We start from the raw sequence: 25413 nt of genomic DNA, 5'->3' as shown, positions 1-25413 counted from the left end.
CCGTCCATACCCCCAGATATCCCAACCCAATCTCCTCCCACCTGTCAGCACCCGGCCCATATCCCTCCAAACTCTTCCTATTCATATACCCATCCAAATGCCTCTTAAATGTTGCAATTGTATCAGCCTCCACCAAGTCCTCTGGCAGCTCATTCCACGTATCACCCTCTGCGTGAAAAAGGTTGCCCCTTAGGTCTCTTTGATATCTTTCCCCTCTCACCTTAAACCTATGCCCTCTAGTTCTGGACTCCCCGTCCCCAGGGAAAGACTTTGCCTATTTATCCTATCTATGCCCCTCATAATTTAGTGAACATTTATAAGGTCACCCCTCAGCCTCCGACTCTCCAGGGAAATTAGCTCCAGCCGGTTCAGCCTCTCCCTGTAGCTCAAATCCTCTAGTCCTGGCAACATCCTTGTAAATCTTTTCTAAACCTTTTCAAGTTTCCCAACATCTTTTCGATAGGAAGGAGACCAGAATTGCATGCAATATTCCAACAGTGGCCTAACCAATGTCCTGTCCAGCCGCAACACGACCTCCCAACTCCTGTACTTAATACTATGACCAATAAGGGAAAGCATCCCAAACACCTTCTTCATTCTGCTTTCTACCTGCTACGAATAGAGGAAGATTAGGAGGTCTAAAATGAATCCATCTTTGTATATTAATAGATCATTTTATTAAAGGTGGAGTTGTGAGGATACTATCACTATAAAAAGGTTATTTTCACTTGTTTTTTTTTAAGAGAGGTTTTAAAGGCAGAGGTGCAGAACTGCTGTCTGAAAACAGTTTAAGTAAATAACTGAGGAGGCCTTTAGGTTTTATTAAAACGGTGGTAACAATGGAAGGGCAGTGGCCAGCTCTCCCAGAGCAGGGTTACTCATTTTGTTTTTAGCTGCAGCATTCAGAAGCTGTTGGAGATCCCAGAAGGGTTCGAAGTTTGAATACATGATCCCCAGCTGCTTTTCTCTCTGAGATGTTTGTTGATGTTGATTTTTCCTGGATCAAAAAACTGCTTGTAAGAATCTGTATTTGAATTGATCTTTGTGCCACGCAGTGTATACCAAGAAGGTAAGGTATCTATTGTTTGTGTAAGTGTACCAACATATAAGCTCTCCCAAAATTTTCTTTGATTGTATTTTAACTAAAGCATTTGAATAGATTATACTTGGCTTAATGTTGAGTGCTTTGACCAGTCACAACATATCTGGAAAATACACTTCACATCTCTCTTTCAAATAAGGAATGGTTTGGCTCTAAGTGGCCTTCTTAAAATATTTTGCGGGGATCTGGTCTGGTCCACAATATTTGTAGCCGAGGGGTTTCTGACTGATTCCTGTTGTTGAAACGTTAGTGGAGTTGCTGGGGATGGTTTGCTGGGGCTTGTGCTGTGAGCTGCCTCAGACATTTAGGGAGACCGGAGGATTTGGTGACCCAACTTTGGATGGAGCATGGGGACTATGGTAACAGCATCTGGGTGTGTAACATGAACACCAAATGGAGCAGAGGCTGCAGACAGGAAAAGATCTGAAACCACGGAGTGAGTGTGTGTAGGGAAAGGGATCTGCTGTATCAACCCCGGGTTTTCCAGGAACAGCTTCCCAAGCCACACTTAACCCAGGAGCAGAGTGTGAGGGGATCTGGACTGAACAAGGAGCTGGTCACAGAGCGGTGTCACCTTCTTCAACATGACCTGCAGCTTCACGCCAGGGGGAAGACGGTGCTGCCGGTGGCTATTAGGGTCACAGTTTCATTCAGCTTCTGTGATCCGAAACTTTCCAGGTCGGAGTCAGTGACATGTCCATCATCTCCCAGTATCTCAACATCAATGTCACCATTCAGTGATGGAGGATGTATATGGTGGATGAGGTCAATACATTGCTTCTCCCTCAGCGGGAAGCTGCCAGGTGTATCCTTATTTTCCCAGTATAGTGGGATTCCTGAAGGTGTACATGGAATCTGCAGAGCAGCCATTACATGGGGAGAGGTAGAGGAACTGAAGGAGCTCTCACTCGATTAATGTTACAGTGTGTCCATGCACAATACATTATGTTGGTGAATACTCCTGTCCTGAAAGCAGCCATAGCTCCTTCATTCAGAAGCAGGCAGCCATTCCCATCTTCTACGGGTCTCCTTGTAGAAAGGAATGAATATATCTTGGATAAAGGCCGTCCACTTGATACACGTTTCAAAACACCATCCCCACCACCAACCAACCACAACAAAATATTCTATGTGAACGGAGAGCAATGTGGTCACTTGGAATGTCAAGGAGCAGATAATCAGGGATGGAGCACATCTCCCATGTCTGAACGGGTCTGAGTGAACCCCCCAGTACACAGTATCATTAAACCCTGTAATCCCTCTCCATTTCAGTAACATACTGCCTTCCATTATTCCTGTAAATGAAATTATGTTATATTATGTTGTATTGCTCCTTCCAAATTATTATCCATTGCCTTGAACTTTCTGTATCTATTTGCAGACACTCCACCCTCTCTTGATAATTTAATCTCTTGTTTATCCAAGCGACATCACCAAACTCAGTATCTGGATATCTGTTCCAACCTCCTGATCATTGATGTAGATTGTAAATAGTTGAGGTACCCGCACTGGTCACTGTGTGACTCCACTGGTGACGTTCTGACAAACTGATTAAGACTGACTTATCCAGAGAGCCTGCTTCCTGTTTGATAGACAGTCCTCCCTCTATACTGTGTAACACGGTCAAAAGGCTGAGTGTGGACGAGGAGCATCAGTCAGGAATCCAACCCCTCGAACCAGCTCCGCCATTGAATACAATCATGCTTGATGTTATCGCGGCCTCTGTTCCACTTTCCTGCTATCTCTCCATCCTTAGACACCTTATTTGCAGGAATCAGTTGAGGGAACTATCTCTGAGCTCCTTCCAACATAACAATGCACTTTCTTCATTGAGTAGAAAAATTCTTTACACACTACTCCAATGTGATCTCACTAAGATCCTGTACAGAGGCAGCAGAAACATTACCAGGCTGCTGAAAGGTTCCCGTCCAGTTTAGAGCAGTCTCAGCTCTCTAGGGTAATACACAGCATTGTTTAAAATCATTGTCCTTTTCTACTCTACATGCATAACTCTAGAGAAAATCTCACAATAATGCTTGAGAAGAGCATGAATAACGTGGCGAGATGACCTCTAACATTAATTTTATTTAGAATCTGACCATTGGGGAGGTGCCAGAGTGCTGGAGAACGATTAATACAATTCCACTTCACAGTAATCATGATTTGGAGATGCCGGTGTTGGACTGGGGTGTCCACAGTTAAAAATCACACAACGCCAGGTTATAGTCCAACAGGTTTAATTGGAAGCACATTAGCTTTCAGAGAACCGCACCTTCTTCAGGTGATTGTGGGGGACAAAATTGTAAGGCACAGTATTTATAGCAAAAAATTACAGTATGATGTAACTGAAACTACACATTGAAAATTACCTTGATTGTCTGTTGAGTCTTTCATCTGTTCGAATACCATGATAGTTTAGCTTCTTCCGTGTGTAAATCAAAAAACCTTTTATTTTAAGTTGCATTCTCAGGTTAACTGTAACAAGTGGGTTAGTTACACAATATGTCGAAGGTGTTAGCGCCCTGTGTTCTCTGTCCATGCCATGATTTTAGATCGATTCTAACCTAAAAAGTCAGATAACAGAGTTTTACTGTTTTTGAGTAAAGTACAATGTAACTCTGCAAGTACAAATTCACCCCACAAAATGTATGTGCGCATATGGGTCTTTGTGTCTGTCTGTGTGTATGTCTGTCTGGCTTGGGGGTTGTAAGTGTGAGTGAGAGTGTACATGTGTGTGTAGTGATTGCAGAGTGTCTTAATTCAGTGAGGGGGTGCATGTGTGAGTGTGGTAGTGTGTCTGTGTCTGGGGTGGGGGTTTGCGAGTGTCTGTGAGAGAGAGGGTATATGTGCCTGCATGAGTGTAGAGTGGTCTCAGTCTCTGAGAGGATGCATGTGTGAGTATGGGAGTGTGTGTGTCTGTAAGGGTGTGCGCGAGTGTCTGTGTGCATGTCTGTGTATATGTGTGTCCGTGTGTATGTGTGTATATAGGAGTGACTGTGTGTGTGTGTGTGTGTGTGTGTGTGTGTAAGTGTGTCTGTGTGTGTATATAGTGCACTGGTGGTCGCCTGTAGTATGACATGAACCCAAGGGCCCGGTTGAGGCCCTCCCTATGGGTACCAAACTTAGCTATCAGCCCCCGTTTGGCCACTTTTCGCTGTTGCCTGTCCTGAAGTCTGCCTTTTGATTAGGTTACTTACAGTGTGGAAACAGGCCCTTCGGCCCAACAAGTCCACACCGACCCGCCGAAGCGCAACCCACCCATACCCCTACATATACCCCTTACCTAACACTACGGGCAATTTAGCATGGCCGATTCACCTGACCCGCACATCTTTGGACTGTGGGAGGAAACCGGAGCACCCGGAGGAAACCCACACAGACACGGAGAGAATGTGCAAACTCCACACAGTCAGTCGCCTGAGGCGGGAATTGAACCCAGGTCCCTGGCGCTGTGAGGCAGCAGTGGTAACCACTGTGCCCACCGTGCCTTGGAGGATAATCAGCCGAAGGTCCGAGGTCGAATGTCCTGTACCGCAGAAGTGTCCCGAACTGGGAGGCAACACTTCTGTCTGTTGATTGTTGTGTGGTGCCCATTCATCTGTTGCTGTAGCCTTTGCTCGGTTTCCCCAGTGTACCATGCCTCCAGGCGCCCTTGCCTGCAACGTATAAGATAGACAATGTTGGCTGAGTCACATGAGTACCTGCCACGTACATGGTGGGAGGTGTCCTCACATGTAATGGTAATACCCATGTCCACATTCTGACACGTCTTGCAGCGCCTACCGTGACAGGGTTGTATGGCGCTGTCCTGAAAGCTGGGCAGCTTGCTATAAACATATAATCTGTTTGAGGTTTGGTGGTTGTTTAAAGGCAAGCAGTGGAGGTGTGGGGAAGGTCTTGGCGAGGTGCTCATCTCCGTTGATAATGTGTTGCAGGTCACGAAGAACATGGCATCATTTTTCAGCTCCTGGGAAGTACTGAACAACGAAGTTGTCCCAGCAAGGTACCGTAATAACTTCCTTCGGAGATAGACACGTGCTCCCTATAACAAAGTGACAAAAACTGAACACAATACTCGAAGTGCGGCCTTACCAAAGTCCTGTATAACTGCAACATAAATTCCCAACTTCCATACTCAATATCCTGCCTGATGAAGGCCATTGTGCCAAATGCCTTCTTCACTGCCCTGTCTACATGTGACTCCACTCTCAGTGAACCGTGCACCTGAACACCAAGGTCTCTCTGCCCACTACACCCCTTAAGGCCCTCCCATTCACCATGAAACTCCTACCTTGAGTTGAGTTTCCAAGACATCACATATCTATATTAAATTCCATTTGCCATTTCTCGGCCCACTTCCCCACCTGATTAAGGTCCTGCTGCAATTTCTGATAAACTTACTCACTGATCATGCTCCCACTTATTTTAGTGCCATCTGTAAACTTACAAATCATACCTTGTATATTCTCAACCAACTCATAGATAACAAACAGCAATGGACCCAGCCTCCAGTCTGACAAGCATCCTTCCACTAAACCCTCTGCTTCCTACCGTCAAGCCAACTGTGTATCCAATTGGTCAGTTCCACAACATTCCACGTGATGGAACTCTCCAGAGCAGCCTGCCATGTGGAACCTTATCAAAGGCCTTACTGATATCCATAGAGACTATGGTTACCGCTCGGCCCTCATCAACCTGCTTGGTCACTTCCTCAGCGAACTCGAACAAATTTGGGAAGCATGATCTCCCACTCACAAGTCTATGCTGACTGCTCTGAATCAAACCCTGTGTAAGTAATGGGTGCAGTCAATGGTATGCTGTCCTTCATTGTAAGATGATTCAAGTACATAAGTAATGCCATCTTCCTGCTGTTGTAGGGCCTTGCTGAGACTGTGGTTGGGACACTCCCTACGGATTTGATCTCCTTTGTAAGGAATGATCTCCTTACCACAGACATGCGTGATGGTATCACGAGGATAGAGTGAAGAAGCTGAGTGTTTAATCAGTAGAGCTGTGAGAGAAGAAGAAATGGTGACGCTGAAACACGAGGAGTGGCAGTGATCACTTATTTCCAAAAGAGATATTGACAGGGAGAGACATTCCAGACTTTACCCAGGATTGATTGGTTTGATTTATTGTCATGTGTACCTCAGTACAGGAAAACGCTTTAGTTATGAGCAGTGGAGGAAGATCACAGTAAACATGGCCAGGCAGGTCATAGGGTGGAAATAGACTTGGACAGAGTAAGGCATAACGGTTACATTGAACAGCACGTGCACTAGACAAGATCAACATGAACACGATCAGCATTATTTGAACTTAGAGAGTCCATTTATCAGTCTAACGTGACTTTCCTAATAGTTTATATGCCTAAATTAACTCTCCCCACGTTATTGTGCAGTCGGCGTGTAAACCCGTACTGAACGTCAGGTTGTTCACAATCCCCAACAGCAGCCACAATACTTGCCATCTGAAACAGGTAGCCATTCCCATCCACTTCCACCCTACATAGAGAACACCAGGCTGGCTTCTCGGAGATGGAAGGTGCCTTCTTGTGACCTCACACAAGACATATGGCTTTCCTCCTCACCAGTAGAAAACGCCGTTAAAGTCCCACGTGTGTATCATGACAGACGGAGCTACGAGGAACAACGTGGAGCAGTCTGTCTGTGCAGCCTCTGATCCACTTGTTCATCATGTTAGAGCATCAGTTAGGAGACAGCGAGGCTTGTTGATGCTGAAGATCAGAGTAGACCGTAGTTTGGTGGAAAAGCACAGCAGGAGAATCGACGTTTCGGGCATAAGCCATTCATCAGGAATCAGCATCAATTAGCTCATTCTGTCCCTGTGTAAGTGCATTGAGGTGGGAATGGCCTCCTACTGTTCCTGTGTAAGTGACTCAAGGGACTGACTGGCTTCTTCCTCGTCCGATTGGACAGGGCCAAGGGCCTGATTGGGTTACCCCTGGTTCCTGTATAACAGCTCGATGTGCTGACTAGTGTGATGATGCTGTTATTTTGTTCTGGTTTCTTTAACGAGAGAGATTGAATGACCGTTCCCAAGCTGGCTAGTTAGGGCCACTTGAGTGAACAACTAGTGAGGCCTTAGGTTTATTTTAATGCAGATGGAATGGGTATGGTCAGCTCTCACAGATTAGGATTTCTGGGTTTTGGTTTCTCAGTACCATCAGAAATTATTGGGGTCTCCACCGAGTTGAAAACTTTAGTGAATGTCTCCTGGCAGCTACTCTGTATGGATTTTCTCTTGGTGCTGTTTTTAAATCCTGAATTGGAGAAATATTTGTGTCATTCAGTGTCTGAATATTCCTTTTTTCCGAGGGCTGTGTTCATGTGATTTCCAGTATAAGAACAGTTCATTCGTATTAGTTCCTAGATCTATTATTCTGTTAACTCGTCCAATATAATTACATTATTCTAAATTCTTCTTTCTTTGGTTTTATTTCATCTATCGTGTTTAAGTAAATGGTGTTATGCTTCACACCGAGTTGTTTGACCACTCACATTGCATCTGGAACAGACACTTCACATTTTCTTTAAAATAAAAAACATTAGAGTCTAGGCTACCGTCTTCAAATATTGTCGAGGGGCTCTGGTGTGGCCCATCACACTAGAATCCTTCTCTTCCTGAGTAATATGTTGGAGGCACCGAATGGGCTGTCCCTGTTCTTCTCCAATAGTGTCAATGGGCTGAACGACTTCCTCATATTCCTGTGAAACCAGTGTAAGGTGCGGAATGAACTCTTATTTTACTGTGGCAATGTGCAGTGTCAGACAGTCCTTTATATGAATGTTATGGACTCTTTAAAGGCACAAGCCTCAATGGAGTCCATGTCTTGCTGCACATGGACACAGTCCAGTTCAGGAGCTGACGGGGGCATCAAATTATTCTGAACATTGTGGAATCCTCAGTGACCATCCCCACTTCGGATCTTATGGTGGGGAGGGTGGGGGCGGGGAGACATTGATGAAGCAGCTGAAGATGTTTGTGAAGAGGAAGCTACCCTGAGGATCTCCCACAGAGGTGACCCAGGACTGAGATGATGAACATCTTCCTTTGTGCCATGTTTGACTCCAAACACTGGAGAGTTTTCTCTGATTCCCATTAAGTTCAGATTTGTTAAGCTCCTTGATGTCAACAGAAGCCTTGATATCAGGGCCAGTCATTTTTACCTGACCCCTTGTGTCAACCTCTATTGGTCATATCAATAAGCCATGGTATAGGAGCAGCAAGGGTTTTCTTCAAACAGGTGGCGTTGAATGTCAGGATTTCTCTTCTCAAGAGTGTTCGGGAGCCAGATGACTGAAAGTATTTGAAGAGGAGGTAGATGGATATTGACCTGTCAGAGAGTTGAGGGCGATGAGGAATTGGGTATGAAAGAGGATTTGAGACCAAGAGCAGATCAGTCTTGATCTTAGTGAAGGGCAAGGCAGGCTTGGGGAGTGAATGACCTGCCCCTGTGTCTGATGTTCTCACATTCTGTTATTGGAAAGTTAGTGGGTGATATTTTCATGAATGTTCTGTTATTGAATGTTGCCGTCAGGGAGACCAGAGGATTTTGTGAGCCATCGCTGGGTGAGGTATGGGGGCTGCATTCATAGTGAATTTGGGTCTAAAACATGACCAACAAATGGAGCACAAGTCGCAGAGAGGCGAAGCTCTGTAAAGAGAGATGAGGGGCCTCTTTCATACCTATCATGGGTTTTACAATTACATTTCTCAAATCACCTCAAAGTGTGTGGGACAGTCTTGAAGGGCCGAATGATCTCCTCTGTTTCTGTGCACCAGGTTATAGAAGTAAGTAGCCTCTAAATGCTCCTGCCTAACAGGTTTAATGGGCTGAATGGAACACAGGAACACGGGATTGAGGGACAGGAGTGAATCATTAGACACTTTGAGCCTTCTCCACCAGGCGCTAAGATTGTGGCTGATCAGGTTGGGGTCTCAGCCCCACTTTCCTGTCTGTGTCCCATTATCCATGACTCAGTTCTCTGTCAATTATTTCACTAATGCAACTGTCAATCAATGTGAACATAGAGGCATGATAGACTTCCAGTGAAGAGGATTCGGATTTGAACGGATGGATATGTAGCCTGTGCACAGTACATCATGGTGGTGAGGTGGATGGGGGTGGGGGGTGAAAGGTGATGGACAGATCAAGAGTTCCCCGGAACGTTCTGTCCCTGACATTCTATAACTGGCATTCCCCGGAACGTTCTGTCCCTGACGTTGTTTGTTTGTGAACGGCCGGACGTCAGTGAATTGAACAAACGATAAGATCCTGAGGGAAGAGATCCCGTTCCAGGGAGAAGGAGACACTGTTCCGAAGGCCCCTCAGGCAGTTAAAGGGGGGAATACGTTTTCCCTGCGTTTACATTTCTCCACGACACAGGATCGACCACAGTTTAGACCAAAATACAGAAATTCCCAAACTCCGTTTGTCTTCGGGAAACTGGGGGAGAATCCTTCAGGACAGCAACGTTCCCACCCTCCGTATTAGGAACTGGGAAGGAGTGACCTGTGTCTGCTCTCGAGTGATCGAGTGTGTGGGAATGTTCTAGAAACCATCTGTCCTTATGGATGTGTCTCTGTGTGTTTAGGGAGGGAGGGTTTCTTGTGGGTTATGTCACATTTTTGTCAGTAATTCCGACCTTCCCATTTGTTATTCCAGCTCCAATTATTTTAATAAATCCCTGAATACAGGGACACATTTGAAAATCTCACTGGGTCCCCGATCAAACGGGTCCCTTTGCCTCCAGGCTGATGGATAATGGGTTTGTTTTCCTTCCTCACAGTTAACGTAGTGACCATCTACGTCCTGCTTTATAAAGATTGTGGATTGTCTCCATGTGTCAGACGTTACCTGGGAGCCATGGCAGCGGCGGATCTCCTGGTCATTATCCTCGACCTGATCCTGAGACACATTCCCATTGTTTATCAGGAACAGTTTTATTTCCTGAGGTACTCCGTCCCGGTGTGTAATATCCATGCCGTCCTGCTTTATGCAGCCACTGACTGCTCTGTCTGGTTCACCGTCACTTTCACCTTTGATCGGTTTGTGGCCATTTGTTGCCAGAAGCTGAAAAGTAAATATTGCAGTGAGAAAACGGCGGCTGTGGTTCTGGGAGCAGTGACTGTGCTGAGCTGTTTAAAGAACATTTCCTGGTATTTTATGCTCATGGCTCGGTATGGGCTGTGGAACGCCCCCTGGTTTTGTGATGTAACACTCGCTGTTTATTACTCCATTGTCTGGGTCACAATCGAGTTCCTCCACCACATTCTAACCCCGGGTGTCCCATTTCTCCTGATTCTGCTGCTCAATGTTCTCACCGTCAGACACATTTTAGTGACCAGCAGAGCCCGCAGGAGACTCCGCGCTCACACCAATGGGGACGCTCAGGCTGACACTGAAATGAGAAACCGAAAAAAATCCATCATTTTACTGTTTGTGATCTCAGCCAATTTCATCCTGTTATGGTCAACGTTAATGCTGTATTCTATATGGAGACGGATGTGGCAGATTGTGAATACCCCTCTGTATCTCCATCTCTTTGTGCGGGAATTGGGCTTCATGCTGCAGCTCCTCAGTTGCTGCACAAACACTGCAATTTATGCCGTGACCCAGACTAAGTTCAGGCAGCAGCTGAAGAATGTGCTGAACTATCCCTTCACCCAAATCCATCCATCAATCAAATTCCCTCATTAATGAATCTATCCGGGATTTTCTCATTTCAGTTCAGTGTTTCAGCGATGGAGCAGCCTGTCTCTATGGTGACAGACTGAGGGTAGCGCTGGTTTGTCCATCCTTATCCCGCAGTTGGGGGTTGGGGGCACAGTGTTACAGGGAAACATTTCAATGTTTCTTACATCTCAGGGCCCAGTGAGAAAAGGCACCATCCCACTGACTGCATCCATCACTTCTATTTGTAAACAATAAAACCGTTGATTAAAGCGTGCCGAGCAGCAGAGTGACCGATGTTGTTGTGTGTCTTTGTGTTGGAGAAGCTGAGCTGGAGAGAGATAAACTGAGTCCCAAGTCCGGGTCCTCAGGGAAGGGAAGCGCCCTGAGATCAGGAGCTGGGTTTAGCTCCCCGTGTCCCCTCCATTGCAAAATGGCCTCCCCATTTTCTCTCCCCTACTCTTTCTCATCACTTCTCTCCACCCTCTCTCTTTCTGCACATTCACTCTATCTCACCACTCTCCCTTTCACTCCCTCTCTCTCACAAACACACCCCAACCCTCGTTTCTCTACCTGCCTCCACTCTTCCCTCTCCCCCTCACCCTCACTCTGCCGTATCTGTCTCCCTCCCGCAATTCCGTCTCTACCCCATTTTCCCCTCCTCCTACCTCCGACATCTCTCTCTGCTCTCACACCCACCTCCCCACCATCCCAGTCTCTGGTTCAGAGGGAGAGGAAAGGATCAGGGAGACAGAGTGTCAGAGAGAGAGGGAAGGAGGTCGAGCAGGGAGAGAGATCCAGTCAAAGAGAAACAGAGATTGGTGGGGAAGAGAGATACCGAGGGAGAGGGCACGGGCGTGAGAGAAGGTGGACAGAGAGAAGGAGCGGGGAGAGAAAGAGGGGAACAAGAGAGAGAGAGGGTGAGGGAAAGAGAGAGATACTGAGAGATAGAGACGAGAGATGTGAGGAAGGGGGCGAGAGGAAAAGGAGGCAAGACTTAGAGAGAGAGAGGGACAAGGAGAGAGAAAAGGGACGGCAGAGATGGGGAGGCGAGAGCGAGAAGAGGAGAGAGGGAAGAGAGAGAATGAGGGGAGAGAGAGACAGGAGTGAGAAATAGAGGGAGGGGCAAAAAAGAGCGGGATGGCAAGAGAGATAGAGAAGGCAAGAGAGAGAGGGGCAAGAGAGATTGTGAGACAGTGTGAGTGAGAGAGTGAGTGAGAGAGAGGGCGAGAGAGAGAAAGAGTGAGTGAAAGAGAGGAGGGCAAGTGAGAGAAGGAGGGGCAAGGAGAGAGGTTTGAGAGAAAGAAGGAGCGAGAGAGGGATGTGGTAAGAGAGTGAGAAAGAGAGATGGGCAAGAGTGATTGGGGGCGATGAGAGGGAGAGGGAGCAAAAGAGACAGAAGGAGCAAGAGAGAGGGAAACAGGGTTCGAGAGAGAAAGGAAGGCAAAAGAGAGATAGAGGGGATGAGAGAGAAGGGTCGAAAGAGAGGAGCCGAGGGAGAGAGAAAGGGGATGAGAGAGAGAGACAGCGACGGCAAGAAAGAGAGAGTGTGATATGCGGAGAGAGAGAGACAGACGGTGAGAGATTCGGGAGAGACGGGGAAGGGCAAGAAGGAGAGGGGGGTTTGACAGAGAGGGGGCGGGAGAGAGAGAGGGTGACAGCTAGAGTGCAGGGGCAAGACATGGGGGGAGAGAGAGACAGAGAGAGAGTGAGAGGGAGGGAGTGAGAAAAGAAACGAGAGAGAATAAGGGGACAGAAGAGAGTCGGCAAGATCACGATGGACAGAGAGAAAGAGATAGATAGAGGGGGCGTGTGTGAAAGACAGAGAGACAAGGAGAGAGAGGCAGGGTGCGTGAGAGCGTAATGGAGAGATGGTGAAAGAGAGAGGAAAGAGAGAGGGGAAGGGTGAGAAGGAGAGAAGGGTGCGTGAGAGGGTTGTCGAGAGAGAGCAAGAGAGAGAGAGAGAGAGGACAAAGGGGACGGCTGGAGAGAGAGAGAGGATGAAAGCGAGGGAGCGAAAGAGGGGGGCGAGAGAGATGGGTGAGAGAGGGAGATAGAGAGAGAGACAGGCGAGACAGAGAGAGAGAGAAGTTGAGCAAGAGAAAGAGAGGATCTAAACAAAAGAGAGACAGAGGGAGGAGTCGTGAGTGGGGGCAAGAGAGGGATGGAGAAGGAGGCAATAGAGAGAGAGAGACGGGGGCGAGAACGAGAGAGAGACGGAGGGAAGAGAGAGGGAGGAAAAGGAGAGGGAGATGAGGCGACAGTGACTCGAGAGAGAGAGTGAGCGAGCAAAGTGAGGGAGCTGGGTCAAGACACAGAGAGAGAGAGAGAGAGAGATACAGAGGGGCAAGATGGTGGGGGGAGAGCGACAGAGCGAGAGTGGATGACAAAGAGAGTATGTGGAGGGAATGTGAAAGAGCAGGGAGAGAGAGAGGGGCGAGAGAGAGAGAGAGAAAAAGACAGGGAGAGAGAGAGAGAGACAGGGCGAGAGAGAGGGCTGTGAGAGACAGAGAGGTACGAGAGAGAGGCGAGAGGGGGTGAGAGAAAGGGGTGAGAGAGAGAAAGAGACGGGCGAGAGAGAAGGAGGTGGCGAGAGAGGGAGAGGGGAGCGCGTGTGTGAAAGATAGAGACAAGAAGAGAGAGAGGCAGGGCAAGTGAGAGAGAGAGACATGGAGACATGATGAAAGGGAGAGGAAAGAGAGAGAGGAGGGTGAGAAGGAGAGAAGGGTGCGTTAGAGGATTGTCGAGAGAGACAAAGAGAGAGAGAGAGAAGATGATGGGGACGGCTGGAGAGAGAGGATGAGAGCGAGGGTGAGAAAGAATGGGGCGAGAGATAAAGGGGGCGAGAGAGGGAGATAGTGAGAGAGACAGTCGAGGAGAGAGAAAGAGAGAGGCTGAGCGAGAGAAAGAGAGGAGCTGAGCAAAAGAGAGAGAGGAGAGAGGGATCGGGTCTAGAGAGGGGCGGCAAGAGAGGGAGGAAGATGGAGTCAATCGAAGAGAGACGGGGCGAGAACGACAGAGAGGGAGGGAAGAGTCAGGGAGATGAGGCGACAGTGACTCGTGAGAGAGTGAGTGAGCCGGGGGGGCGGGGTAGGGGGAACGCTGTGTCCAGAGAGATAGAGAGAGAGGCACATACAGAGGATCAAGATGATGGGGAGAGAGCGACAGAACGCGAGTGTATGAGACAGAATGAGAAGGGAGAGTGAAGGAGCAGGAGAGAGAGAGAGACGGGCGAGAGAGAGAGATTGAGAGACAGGGGCGAGAGAGAGAGAGAGAGAGGTAAGAGAGAGAGAGGGATTGAAAGAGAGAGGGGGCGAGAGAGGGGGGTTGAGAGAGAGTGGCGAGAGAAAGGGGTGAGAGAGAGGGGCGAGAATGAGGGGCGAGACAGAGAGAGAGGGGGGAGAAAGAAGGATGAGAGAGAGAGAGGGCGATGAGAGAGAGAGAGAGGGACGAGAGAGAGAGGGGAGAGAGAGGGGGTCGAGAGAGAGAGAGGAAAGAGAGGGGGTCGAGAGAGAGAAGGGTCAAGAGATAGGTGGGGGGCAAGAGAGGGGCGAGAGAGAGGGGGCGAGAGAGAGGGGGTGAGAGAGAGAGGGGAATGGGAGGGAGTCGAGAAAGAGAGAGAAGGGGCGAGAGAGAGGTGGGACGGGGGCAAGAGAGAGGCGAGTGAGACAGGGGTGCGAGAAAGAGGAATGAGAGACAGAGAGAGGGTGAGAAGGAGAGAGGGACGAGAGAGAGGGGAGACAGAGAGGGTCGAGAGAGACAGGGGAGAGAGAGCGAGAGAGAGGTGGAAGAGAAAGCGGGCAAGAGAGAGGGGTGAGAGAGAGAGATATGGGGCAAGAGAGAAAGGGGGAGGGAGAAAGGGGCGAGAGAGAGAGGGGGCGAGAGAGAGAGGGGGCGGTCCAGGGGTCGTGAGAAAGGGGTTGGGGAGGGGAGGTGTTCTACTGGGTTGGGGGAGGGAGTAGTGATGGATGGGGTTGGGGAAGGGGCGTTGTTGGACGGGGTTGGAGGAGGAGAGCGTTGTTGGACTGGGTTTGGGCAGTGGAAGGAGTGGGAAGGGGTTGGGGTGGGGTGGATTTGGACAGGGAGGGAGGGAGCGGTGTTGGACGGTGCAGGGGAGGGTGTGGAGTTGGACTGGGTTGGGGGAGGGTGCGGTGTTGGACAGAGAGGGGGAGGGGGTGGTGATGATCAGGGCTGGGGAATGGGGTGGGGTTGGACTGAGTTGGGGAAAGGATGGTGATGATCGGGGCTGGGGAGGGGGTGGTGTTGGACTGAGTTGGGGAGGGGGTCGGGGGCGGTTTTGGACAGGGAGGGGGAGTGGGTGGTGTTGGACGGGGCTGGGGAGGGGACCGTGTGAGAGGAGAGAGAGGATGGAGGGCAGAGAGGGCAAGAGAGGGGTGAGGGTGAGAAAGGGGAGGGTGAGAGGGAGGAAGGCTGAGGGAAAAGAGGGCGAGAGGGACGGAGAGGTCGAGAGAGAGGAGGGGTGGGTGGGAGGGCGAGAGCGCAGAGGCAGGGATGGGAGGGTTGGAGAGGGATGAATGTGAGAAAGACGAGGACAAGAGAGGGGATGGCAAGAAAGAGGGGAGTGCGAGAGAGAAGAGGGCGATAGAGAGGAGAGTGAAGACGGTAGGGTGAGAGAGGGGTGGGCGAGAGAGGGGAGCACGAGGGAAGGGAGGGAAAGAGATGGTAGGGCGAGAGAGGGGAGGGCGAGAGAGGGGCGTGCTAGAGAGTGTGGAGGGCTAGAGAGGGGAGGGGGAGAGGAGGGAAGAGGGCGAGCGAGGGGAGGGGGAGAGAGGGAGGGTGAGAGATAGAAGGAGGGAGGGATGGGCGAGAGGGAGGGACAGGGCAAGAGAGGAAGGATGAGGGGGGAGGGCGAGGGAAGGGGAGAGCATGAGAGGGGAGGGCATCAGAGGAGAGGGAGAGAGGGGGTGGCGAGAGAGTAGGCTCAGAGAGGGGAGTGGTAGAGAGGGTGGAAGGCAAGAGACGAGAGGGCGAGAGAGGGGCCGGGGAGAGAGGGGAGGGAGGGAGGTGAGGGAGAGAGGAGGAAGAGGGCGAGCGAGGGGAGGGCGAGAGAGGGGAAGGACGGAGGGGAGGGCGAGTGGGAGTGAGTGGGCGATAGAGTGGAGGTCGAAAGAGGGTAGGGTGAGAGAGGTGGGGGCGAGAAGGGAGAGCGAGAAAGTGGTGGGCAAGAGACGGTAGGCTGAGAGAGGGGAGTGCTAGAGAGGGTGGAGAGACAGATAGGGGAGGGCACGAGATGGGAGGGCGAGAGAGGGGAAGGAGAGAGGAGAGAGCGAGGGGGATTGAGAGGGCAAGAGAGGGGAAGGCGAGTGAGGGGAGGGCAAGAGACAGGGGAGAGCGGGAGTGCGGAGGGCATGAGATAGGAGGGAGGGAGGGGATGGCGAGCGAGGAGGGAAAGGGAGGGGACGGAAGGGGTTGAGAGTGGGGATGGAGGGAGGTGAGGGCGAGAGGAAGGGAGAGTGTGAGCGAGGGATTGGAGGGAGGGGAAGGCAAGAGGGTGGGAGAGGGAAAGAGAAGAGAAGGATGATGGGGAGAGTGAGAGAGGAGTGAGAATGAGAGCGGGGAGGGCGAGAGAAGGGAGGTTGAGCGAAGGGATGGCGAGAGAGGGGAGGAAGGTGAGGGCGAGAGGGAGAGAGCGAGACGGGGAGGGCAAGAGAGGGAAGGGCGTGACGGTGGCGGGAGAGGGGAGTGAGGGAGGTGAGGGCGAGAGAGAGGAAGAGGGCGAGAGAGGGGAGGGCGAGAAAGGAAGTAGGGCAAGAGAGAGGGGAGGGAGTGAGAGTGGAGGGGAGGGGATTTGAGAGAGGAAGGCAAGAGAGGGGGGAGGGAGGGGATGGCAAGAGGAAGGAAGAGGAAGAGCAAGGGGAGTGCGAGAGAGGAGAAGGAGGGAGTGGAGGGCGAGAGGGGGAGGGCAAGAGAGGGGAGGGAGGGGAGGGCGAGAGAGAGGTGATGGTGAGAGAGGGGAGTGTGAGGGAGGGGTGAGGTTGAGAGAAGGGAGGGCGAGCGAGCGGAGGGCGAGTGGGAGGAAGGAGCAAGACAGGGGAGGGTGAGATAGGAGGAGGGCGATAGGGGGAATGGTGAGAGAGGGGAGGGCGTGAGAGGGTAGGGTGGGATGGGAGATAGGGACATGAGGGAGGAGAGGGAGGGAGAGGGGAGGGGAGCGAAGGAGGGGACGGCAAGTGAGGAGAGGGAGGGAGGGAGAGCGAGAGGGAGGGAGAGGGTGAGAGAGGAGTGGGGGCAGGGATTGTGAGAGCGGAGGGCAAGAGAGGAGAGGGAGGGAGGGGAGGGTAAGAGAGGAGAGGGAGATATGGAAGGCGAGAGGAAGGGAGAGGGTGAGCGAGGGGAGGGCGAGAGAGTGGAAGGAGGGAGGGGAGGGCGAGAGGGGGAGGGCGAGTGAGGGGAGGGAGGGAGGGGAAGAGAGGGGCGGGAGGAAGAGGCGAGGGAGGGAGGAGGGCGAGAGAGAGGTGAGGGGAGGGCGAGAGGGGGAGGGTAAGAGAGGGGAGGGAGGGGAGGGCGAGAGAGAGGTGATGGTGAGACAGGGGAGGACGAGAGAGGGGAGGGAGAGATATGAGGGCTAGAGGGAGGGAGGGGCAAGTCAGGAGAGGGTGAGAGAGTGGGAGGGAGAGAGGGGGCAGGGTGAGAGAGGGGAGGACGTGAGAGGGTAGGGAGCAATGGGAGGGAGGGATGTGAGGGAGAGACGGATGAGAGGGTGAGAGAGTGGAGGGAAGGAGGGGAGGGCAACAGAGGGGAGGGTGGGAGGACAGAGCGTGATGGAGGGAGAGGGCAAGGGAGGGGAGGGGGAGAGAGGAGGAGGGCGAGAGAAGGAAGGAGGGAGGGGTGGGCGAGAGGATGGAGTGAGTGTGAGTGGGGTGAGGGACACGGAGGTGGAGTGAGTGTGAAGTGGTCATGGTGATGGTGACGGAGTGAGTGTGAGTGGATCAGTGTGACGAAGATGGAGTGAGTGTGACAGGGTCAGTGTGACGGTGATGAAGTGAGTGTGGGGGGGTCAGTGTGACGTTGATGGTGTGAGTGTGGAAGGGTCAGGGTGACGGTAATGGAGTGAGTGGGAGGGTGTCAATGTGACAGTGATGGAGTGAGTGTGAGGAGGTTAGGGTGACGCTGATGGAGAGAGTGTGGTGGCGTCAGTGTGACGGTGATGGAGTGATTGTAAGGGGGTCAGGGTGACGACGATGGAGTGAGTGTGAGAGAGTCAGGGTGACGGCGATGTAGTGAGTGTGGGGGGGGTCAGTGTGACGTTGATGGTGTGAGTGTGGAAGGGTCAGGGTGACGGTAATGGAGTGAGTGGGAGGGTGTCAATGTGACAGTGATGGAGTGAGTGTGAGGAGGTTAGGGTGACGCTGATGGAGAGAGTGTGGTGGCGTCAGTGTGACGGTGATGGAGTGATTGTCAGGGGGTCAGGGTGACGACGATGGAGTGAGTGTGAGAGAGTCAGGGTGACGGCGATGTAGTGAGTGTGGGGGGGGTCAGTGTGACGTTGATGGTGTGAGTGTGGAAGGGTCAGGGTGACGGTAATGGAGTGAGTGGGAGGGTGTCAATGTGACAGTGATGGAGTGAGTGTGAGGAGGTTAGGGTGACGCTGATGGAGAGAGTGTGGTGGCGTCAGTGTGACGGTGATGGAGTGATTGTAAGGGGGTCAGGGTGACGACGATGGAGTGAGTGTGAGAGAGTCAGGGTGACGGCGATGTAGTGAGTGTGGGGGGTCAGTGTGACGTTGATGGTGTGAGTGTGGAAGGGTCAGGGTGACGGTAATGGAGTGAGTGGGAGGGTGTCAAAGTGACAGTGATGGAGTGAGTGTGAGGAGGTTAGGGTGACGCTGATGGAGAGAGTGTGGTGGCGTCAGTGTGACGGTGATGGAGTGATTGTAAGGGGGTCAGGGTGACGACGATGGAGTGAGTGTGAGAGAGTCAGGGTGACGGCGATGTAGTGAGTGTGGGGGGTCAGTGTGATGTTGATGGTGTGAGTGTGGAAGGGTCAGGGTGACAGTAATGGAGTGAGTGGGAGGTTGTCAATGTGACAGTGATGGAGTGAGTGTGAGGGGTTTAGGGTGATGCTAATGGAGTGAGTGGGAGGGGTCAGTGAGAGAGTCATGGAGTGAGTGTGAGAGGGCCAGGATGACAGTGATGGTGCGAGTGTGAAAGGTCAGTGAGACGGCGATGGAGTGAGTGTGAGGGTGCCAGAGTGATGGTGATGGAGTGAGTGTGAAGGGGGTCAGGTTGACAGTGATGGAGTGAGTGTGAAAGAGTCGGGGTGACGATGAAGGAGTGAGTGTTAGATGATCAGTGTGATGGTGATTGAGTGAGTGAGATGGGGTCAGGGTAGTGGAGATGCAGTGAGTATGAGAGGGGTCTGTTTGACGGAGATGGAGTGAGCGTGAGAGGATAAGTGTGACGGCGATGGAGTGAGTGTGAGGTGGTCAGTGTGACGGAGATTGAGTGAGTTTGAGGGGGTCAGGGTAATGGAGATGCGGTGAGTGTGAGGTGGTCAAGGTGATGGTGATGGAGTGAGCGTGAGGCGGTCAGGGTGACAATGATGGTGTGAGTGTGATGGGATCAGGGTGACGGTGATGTAGAGCGTCTGAGAGGATCAGGGTGAGAGTGATGTAGTGAGTGTGTTGTGGTCAGAGTGATGGTGATGTAGTGAGTGTGATGGGGTCAGGGTGACAGCGATGGAGTGAGTGTGAGAGGGTCAGGGTTAGGGTGTTGTAGTGAGTGTGTTGGCGTCAGTGTGACGTTGATGGTGTGAGTGTGAAAGGGTCAGGGTGACGGTGATGGAGTGAGTGGTAGGGGTCAGGGCCACAGTGATGGAGTGATTGTGATGGCGTTAGGGTGATGCTGAAGGAGAAAGTGTGAGGGGGTCAGGGTGACGGTGATGGAGTGAGTGTGAAGGGATCAGGGTGACGGTGATGGAGTGAGTCTGTGGGTATCAGTGTGACGGTGATGGAGTGAGTGTGATGGGGTCAGGGTGACATTGATGGAGTGAGTGTGAGAGGTTGAGGGTGAGAATGATGGAGTGAGTGTGAGGGGTTCAGGGTGATGCTGATGGAATGAGTGTGAAGTGGTAAGTGTGAAGGTGATGCAGTGAGTGTGATGTGATTAGGGTGACAGAGATGGAGTGAGTGTGAAGGGGGCAGTGTGACGAATGGAGTGTGTGTGAGTGGGTGAGGATGACGGTGATGGAGTGAGAGGTAGGGTGTCAGGGTGAGAGTGATGTCGCAAGTGTGAGGGAGTGACGGTGATGGTGATGGAGTGAATGTGAGAGGGTCCGTGTGACAGTGATGGAGTGAGTGTGACAGGTTGACGGTGAGGATGATGGAGTGAGTGTCAGGGGTTCAGGGCAATGGTGATGGAGTGAGTGTGACGAGTTCAGTGTGACGTTGATGGAGTGAGTGTGAGGGGGCAGGATGACATTTCAGAGTAAGTGTGAGAGGGACAGGGTGACTGTGATGTAGTGAGTGTGAGAGGGTCAGGGTGACGGTGATGGAGTGAGTGTAAGGGGGCCAGGGAGATAGTGATGGATGAGTGTGAGGGGGTCAGGATAACGGTGATGGGGTGAGTGTGATTGGGTCAACTTCAGGGCGATGGAGTGAGTGTGAGAGGGTCAGGGTAACGGTGAAGGAGCGAGAGTGAGGGGTTCAGGTGACGGTGATGGAGTGAGTGTGAGGGGGTCAGGGTGACAATGATGGAGTGAGTGTGAGCGGGTCAGGTGACGGAGATGGAGGGAGTGTGAAGGGATCAGGGCGACATTGATGGTGTGAGTGTGAGGGGATCAGGGTGACGGTGATGCAGTGCGTGTGAGAGGATCAGGGTGACAGTGATGTAGTGAGTGTGTTGTGGTCAGTGTGATGGTGATGTAGTGAGTGTGATGGGGTCAGGGTGACGGTGATGGAGTGAGTGGGGGATGTCAGGGTGAGAGTCATGGTGCGAGTGAGAGAGGGTCATGGTGACAGCGATGGAGTGAATGTGAAAGGGTCAGGGTGAGGGTGTTGTAGTGAGTGTGTTGGCGTCAGTGTGACGTTGATGCTGTGAGTGTGAAAGGGTCAGTGTGACGGTGATGGAGTGAGTGTGAGTGGGTCAGTGTGACAGTGATGTCAGGAGTGTGAGGGAATGACGGTGATGGTGATGGAGTGAGTGTGAGGGGGGCAGGGTGACATTTTTAGAGTAAGTGTGAGAGGGACAGGGGGACTGTGATGTAGTGAGCGTGAGGGGGTCAGGGTGATGGTGATGGAGTGAGTGTAAGGGGGTCAGTGTGACTGTAATGGAATGAGTGTGAGCGGGTCAGGATGACGGTGATGGAGTGAGTGTGAGGTTGTGTGGGTGATGGTGATGGATTGATTGTGAGGGGGTCTGTGTGAAGGTGATGGAGTGAGTGTGAGGGGGTCAGGGTGACAGTGATGGAGTTAGTGTGAGAGGTTGAGGGTGAGGATGGTGGAGTGAGTGTGAGGTGTTCAGGGAGATGGTGATGGAGTGAGTGTGAGGATTTCTGTGTGACCGTGATGTAGTGAGTGTAAGGGGGTCAGGGTGACAGTGATGGAGTGAGTGTGAGGTTGTGTGGGTGATGGTGATGGATTGATTGTGAAGGGGTCTGTGTGAAGGTGATGGAGTGAGTGTGAGGGGGTCAGGGTGACAGTGATGGAGTTAGTGTGAGAGGTTGAGGGTGAGGATGGTGGAGTGAGTGTGAGGTGTTCAGGGAGATGGTGATGGAGTGAGTGTGAGGAGTTCTGTGTGACCATGATGTAGTGAGTGTAAGGGGGTCAGGGTGACAGTGATGGAGTGAGCGTGAGAGGGTCACGATGAGGGTGATGGACGGAGTGTGAGAGCGTCAGAGTGAGGTTGTCGGAGTGAGTGTGAGGGGGCCAGTGTGACGGTCATGGAATGGGTGTGAGGGGATCAGTGTGACGGTGATGGAATGAGTGTGAGATGGTCAGGCTGACAGCGATGTAGTGAGTGTGAGGAGGTGCGGTGATGATGATGGAGTGAGTGTGAGGGGGTCAGTGTGACTGTGATGGAATGAGTGTTAGACGGTCAGGATGACAGTGATGGAGTGAGTGTGAGGTGTGAGGGTGATGGTGATGGATTGAGTGTGAGGGGGTCAGTGACACGGTGATGGAGTGAGTGTGAGGCGGTCAGGGTGACGGTGATGTAGTGAGTGTGAGGGGGTCAGGCTGACAGTGATGGAGTGAGTGTGAGAGGGTGAGGGTGAGGGTGGTGGAGTGAGTGTGAGGTGGGAGATGGTGATGGAGTGAGTGTGAGGATTTCTGTGTGACCGTGATGTAGTGAGTGTAAGGGGGTCAGGGTGACAGTGATGGAGTGAGTGTGAGGTTGTGTGGGTGATGGTGATGGATTGATTGTGAAGGGGTCTGTGTGAAGGTGATGGAGTGAGTGTGAGGGGGTCAGGGTGACAGTGATGGAGTTAGTGTGAGAGGTTGAGGGTGAGGATGGTGGAGTGAGTGTGAGGTGTTCAGGGAGATGGTGATGGAGTGAGTGTGAGGAGTTCTGTGTGACCATGATGTAGTGAGTGTAAGGGGGTCAGGGTGACAGTGATGGAGTGAGCGTGAGAGGGTCACGATGAGGGTGATGGACGGAGTGTGAGAGCGTCAGAGTGAGGTTGTCGGAGTGTGTGTGAGGGGGCCAGTGTGACGGTCATGGAATGGGTGTGAGGGGATCAGTGTGACGGTGATGGAATGAGTGTGAGATGGTCAGGCTGACAGCGATGTAGTGAGTGTGAGGAGGTGCGGTGATGATGATGGAGTGAGTGTGAGGGGGTCAGTGTGACTGTGATGGAATGAGTGTTAGACGGTCAGGATGACAGTGATGGAGTGAGTGTGAGGTTGTGAGGGTGATGGTGATGGATTGAGTGTGAGGGGGTCAGTGACACGGTGATGGAGTGAGTGTGAGGCGGTCAGGGTGACGGTGATGTAGTGAGTGTGAGGGGGTCAGGCTGACAGTGATGGAGTGAGTGTGAGAGGGTGAGGGTGAGGGTGAGTGTGATGGTCTGAGTTTGAGGGGGCCAAGCTGACAGTGATGGAGTGAGTGTGAGGGGTTCAGAATGATTGTGATGGAGTGAATGTGAGGGGTTCAGGGTGACAGTGATGGAGTAAGTGTGAGGGGGTGAGGGTGACAGTGATGGAGTAAGTGTGAGGGGGTGAGGGTGACAGTGATGGAGTGAGTCTGAGAGGGTCAGGCTGACTGCGATGAAGAGAGTGAGAGTGGGTCAGGGTGACTGTGATGGAGTGATTGCGAGGGGTTCAGTCTGTCATTGTTGGACTGATTTTGATGGGCTCAGTGTGCCGGTGATGGAACAACTGTGCGGTGGTCTGAGTGATGGTAATGGAGTGAGTGTGAAATGATCAGGGTGACGTTCATGGAGTGAGTGTGAGGGTGTCAGTGTAATTGTGATGGAGTGAGTGTGAAAGGGTCAGTGTGACGTGATGGAGTGAGTGTGAGGGGGTCAGTGTGAATGTGATGGAATGAGTGTTAGACGGTCAGGATGACAGTGATGGAGTGAGTGTGAGGTTGTGAGGGTGATGGTGATGGATTGAGTGTGAGGGGTCAGTGACACGGTGATGGAGTGAGTGTGAGGGGGTCAGGGTGACGGTGATGTAGTGAGTGTGAGGGGGTCAGGCTGGCAGTGATGGAGTGAGTGTGAGAGGGTGAGGGTGAGTGTGATGGACTGAGTTTGAGGGGGCCAAGCTGACAGTGATGGAGTGAGTGTGAGGGGTTCAAAATGATTGTGATGGAGTGTATGTGAGGGGTTCAGGGTGACAGTGACGGAGTAAGTATGAGGGGGTGAGGGTGACAGTGATGGAGTGAGTCTGAGAGGGTCAGGTTGACTGCGATGAAGTGAGTGTGATGGGTCAGGGTGGCGGTGATGGTGTGAGTGTGAGTGGGTCAGGGTGACTGTGATGGAGTGGTTGCGAGGGGTTCAGTCTGTCATTGTTGGACTGATTTTGATGGGCTCAGTGTGCCAGTGATGGAGCGACTGTGCGGTGGTCTGAGTGATGGTAATGGAGTGAGTGTGAAATGATCAGGGTGACGTTCATGGAGTGAGTGCGAGGGTGTCAGTGTAATTGTGATGGAGTGAGTGTGAAAGGGTCAGTGTGACGGTGATGGAGTGAGTGCGAGGGAATCAGTGTGTCAGTGATGGAATGAGTGTGAGACGGTAAGGATGACAGTGATGGAGTGAGGGTGAGCTTGTGAGGGTGATTGTGATGGATTGAGTGTGAGGGGGTCAGTGTGATGGTGATGGAGTGAGTGTGAGGTGTTCAGGGTGATGGTGATGGAGTGAGTGTGAGGAGTTCTGTGTGACCTTGATGGTGTGAGCGTGAGGGGGCAGGATGACGTTTGTAGAGTGAGTGTGAGAGAGTCAGGATGACTGTGATGTAGTGAGTGTGAGGGGGTCAGGGTGACAGTGATGGAGTGAGCGTGAGAGGGTCAGGATGAGGGTGATGGAGTGAGTGTGAGAGCGTCAGAGTGAGGTTATCGGAGTGAGTGTGAGGGGGTCAGTGTGACGGTCATGGAATGAGTGTGAGGGGATCAGTGTGATGGTGATGGAATTAGTGTGAGACGGTCAGGGTGACAGCGATGTAGTGAGTGTGAGGAGGGGCGGTGATGATGATGGAGTGAGTGTGAGGGGGTCAGTGTGACAGTGATGGAGTGAGTGCGAGGAGATCTGTGTGACGGTGATGGAGTGAGTGTGTGGCGTTAGGATGACATTTTTAGAGTGAGGATGAGAGGGTCATGGTGAATTTGATGTAGTGATTTTGACGGGGTCAGGGTGACGGTGATGGAGTGAGTGCAAGAGGGTCAGGGTGACGGTGAAGGAGTGAGTGTGAGGGGGTCAGGGTGACGGTGATGGAGTGAGTGTGAGGTGGTCAGGGTGACAGTGATGTAGTGAGTGTGAGACGGTGAGGGTGAGAATGATGGAGTGAGTGTGAGGGGGTAAGGGTGACGGTGATGGAGTGAGTGTTTGGGGATCAATGTGACAGTGATGGAATGAGTGTGAGACCGTCAGAGTGACAGTGATGTAGTGAGTGTGAGGGGGTGATGGTGATGGTGATATAATGTGTGTGAGGGGTTCAGTATGACTGTGTTGGCGTGAGTGTGAGGGGGTCAGGGTTATTGTGATGGTGTGTGTGTGAGAAGGTCAGCTTGAGGGTGATGGATTGACTGTGTGGGGGTCAGTGTGACGGTGAATGAGTGAGAATGAGGGGGTCAGTGTGAAGCTGATGGAGTGAGTGTGAGAGGGTCCGGATGACTGTGGGGTCAGCGTGAGGCTGATGGAGTGAGTGTGAGGGTGTCAGTGTGACAGTGATGGAGTGAGTGTGACAGGTTGACGGTGAGGATGATGAAGTGGGTGTGAGGGGTTCAGGGCAATGGTGATGGAGTGATTGTGATGAGTTCAGTGTGACGTTGATTGAGTGAGTGTGAGGGGGCAGGATTACATTTTTAGAGTAAGTGTGAGAGGGAGAGGGTGACTGTGATGTAGTGAGTGTGAGGGGGTCAGGGTGACGGTGATGGAGTGAGTGTAAGGGGGCCAGGGTGACAGTGATGGATGAGTGTGAGGGGGTCTAGATGACGGTGAT

General features: G+C 51.9%; 1 protein-coding gene across 2 annotated transcripts; it reads right to left on the bottom strand.

Annotated features, from left to right (window-relative positions):
- Positions 1-3336: 3336 nt before the first annotated feature.
- LOC132813429 (uncharacterized) lies at positions 3337-10255 on the bottom strand. Of its 2 annotated transcripts, none has more exons than XM_060823152.1 (2): positions 9984-10255; positions 3337-5144 (listed from the first exon to the last, which is right to left on the bottom strand). In XM_060823152.1, exons 1-2 carry the CDS (start codon positions 10107-10109, stop codon positions 4602-4604), a joined length of 669 nt encoding a protein of 222 aa, XP_060679135.1. In that variant the 5' UTR covers positions 10110-10255; the 3' UTR covers positions 3337-4601. The 2 variants fall into 2 exon arrangements, with proteins under 2 accessions (XP_060679135.1, XP_060679134.1); XM_060823151.1 differs by lacking the exon at positions 3337-5144 and adding an exon at positions 6092-7830 and having other exon boundaries at positions 9984-10195.
- Between the last annotated feature and the right edge of the window lie 15158 nt (positions 10256-25413).

This window comes from Hemiscyllium ocellatum, unplaced genomic scaffold (assembly GCF_020745735.1).
Source record: "Hemiscyllium ocellatum isolate sHemOce1 unplaced genomic scaffold, sHemOce1.pat.X.cur. scaffold_367_pat_ctg1, whole genome shotgun sequence".
Classification (NCBI taxonomy): Eukaryota; Metazoa; Chordata; class Chondrichthyes; order Orectolobiformes; family Hemiscylliidae; genus Hemiscyllium; species Hemiscyllium ocellatum.
Note: the sequence above shows the minus strand (reverse complement) of the source record. Positions and strands in the feature narration are given on the sequence as shown.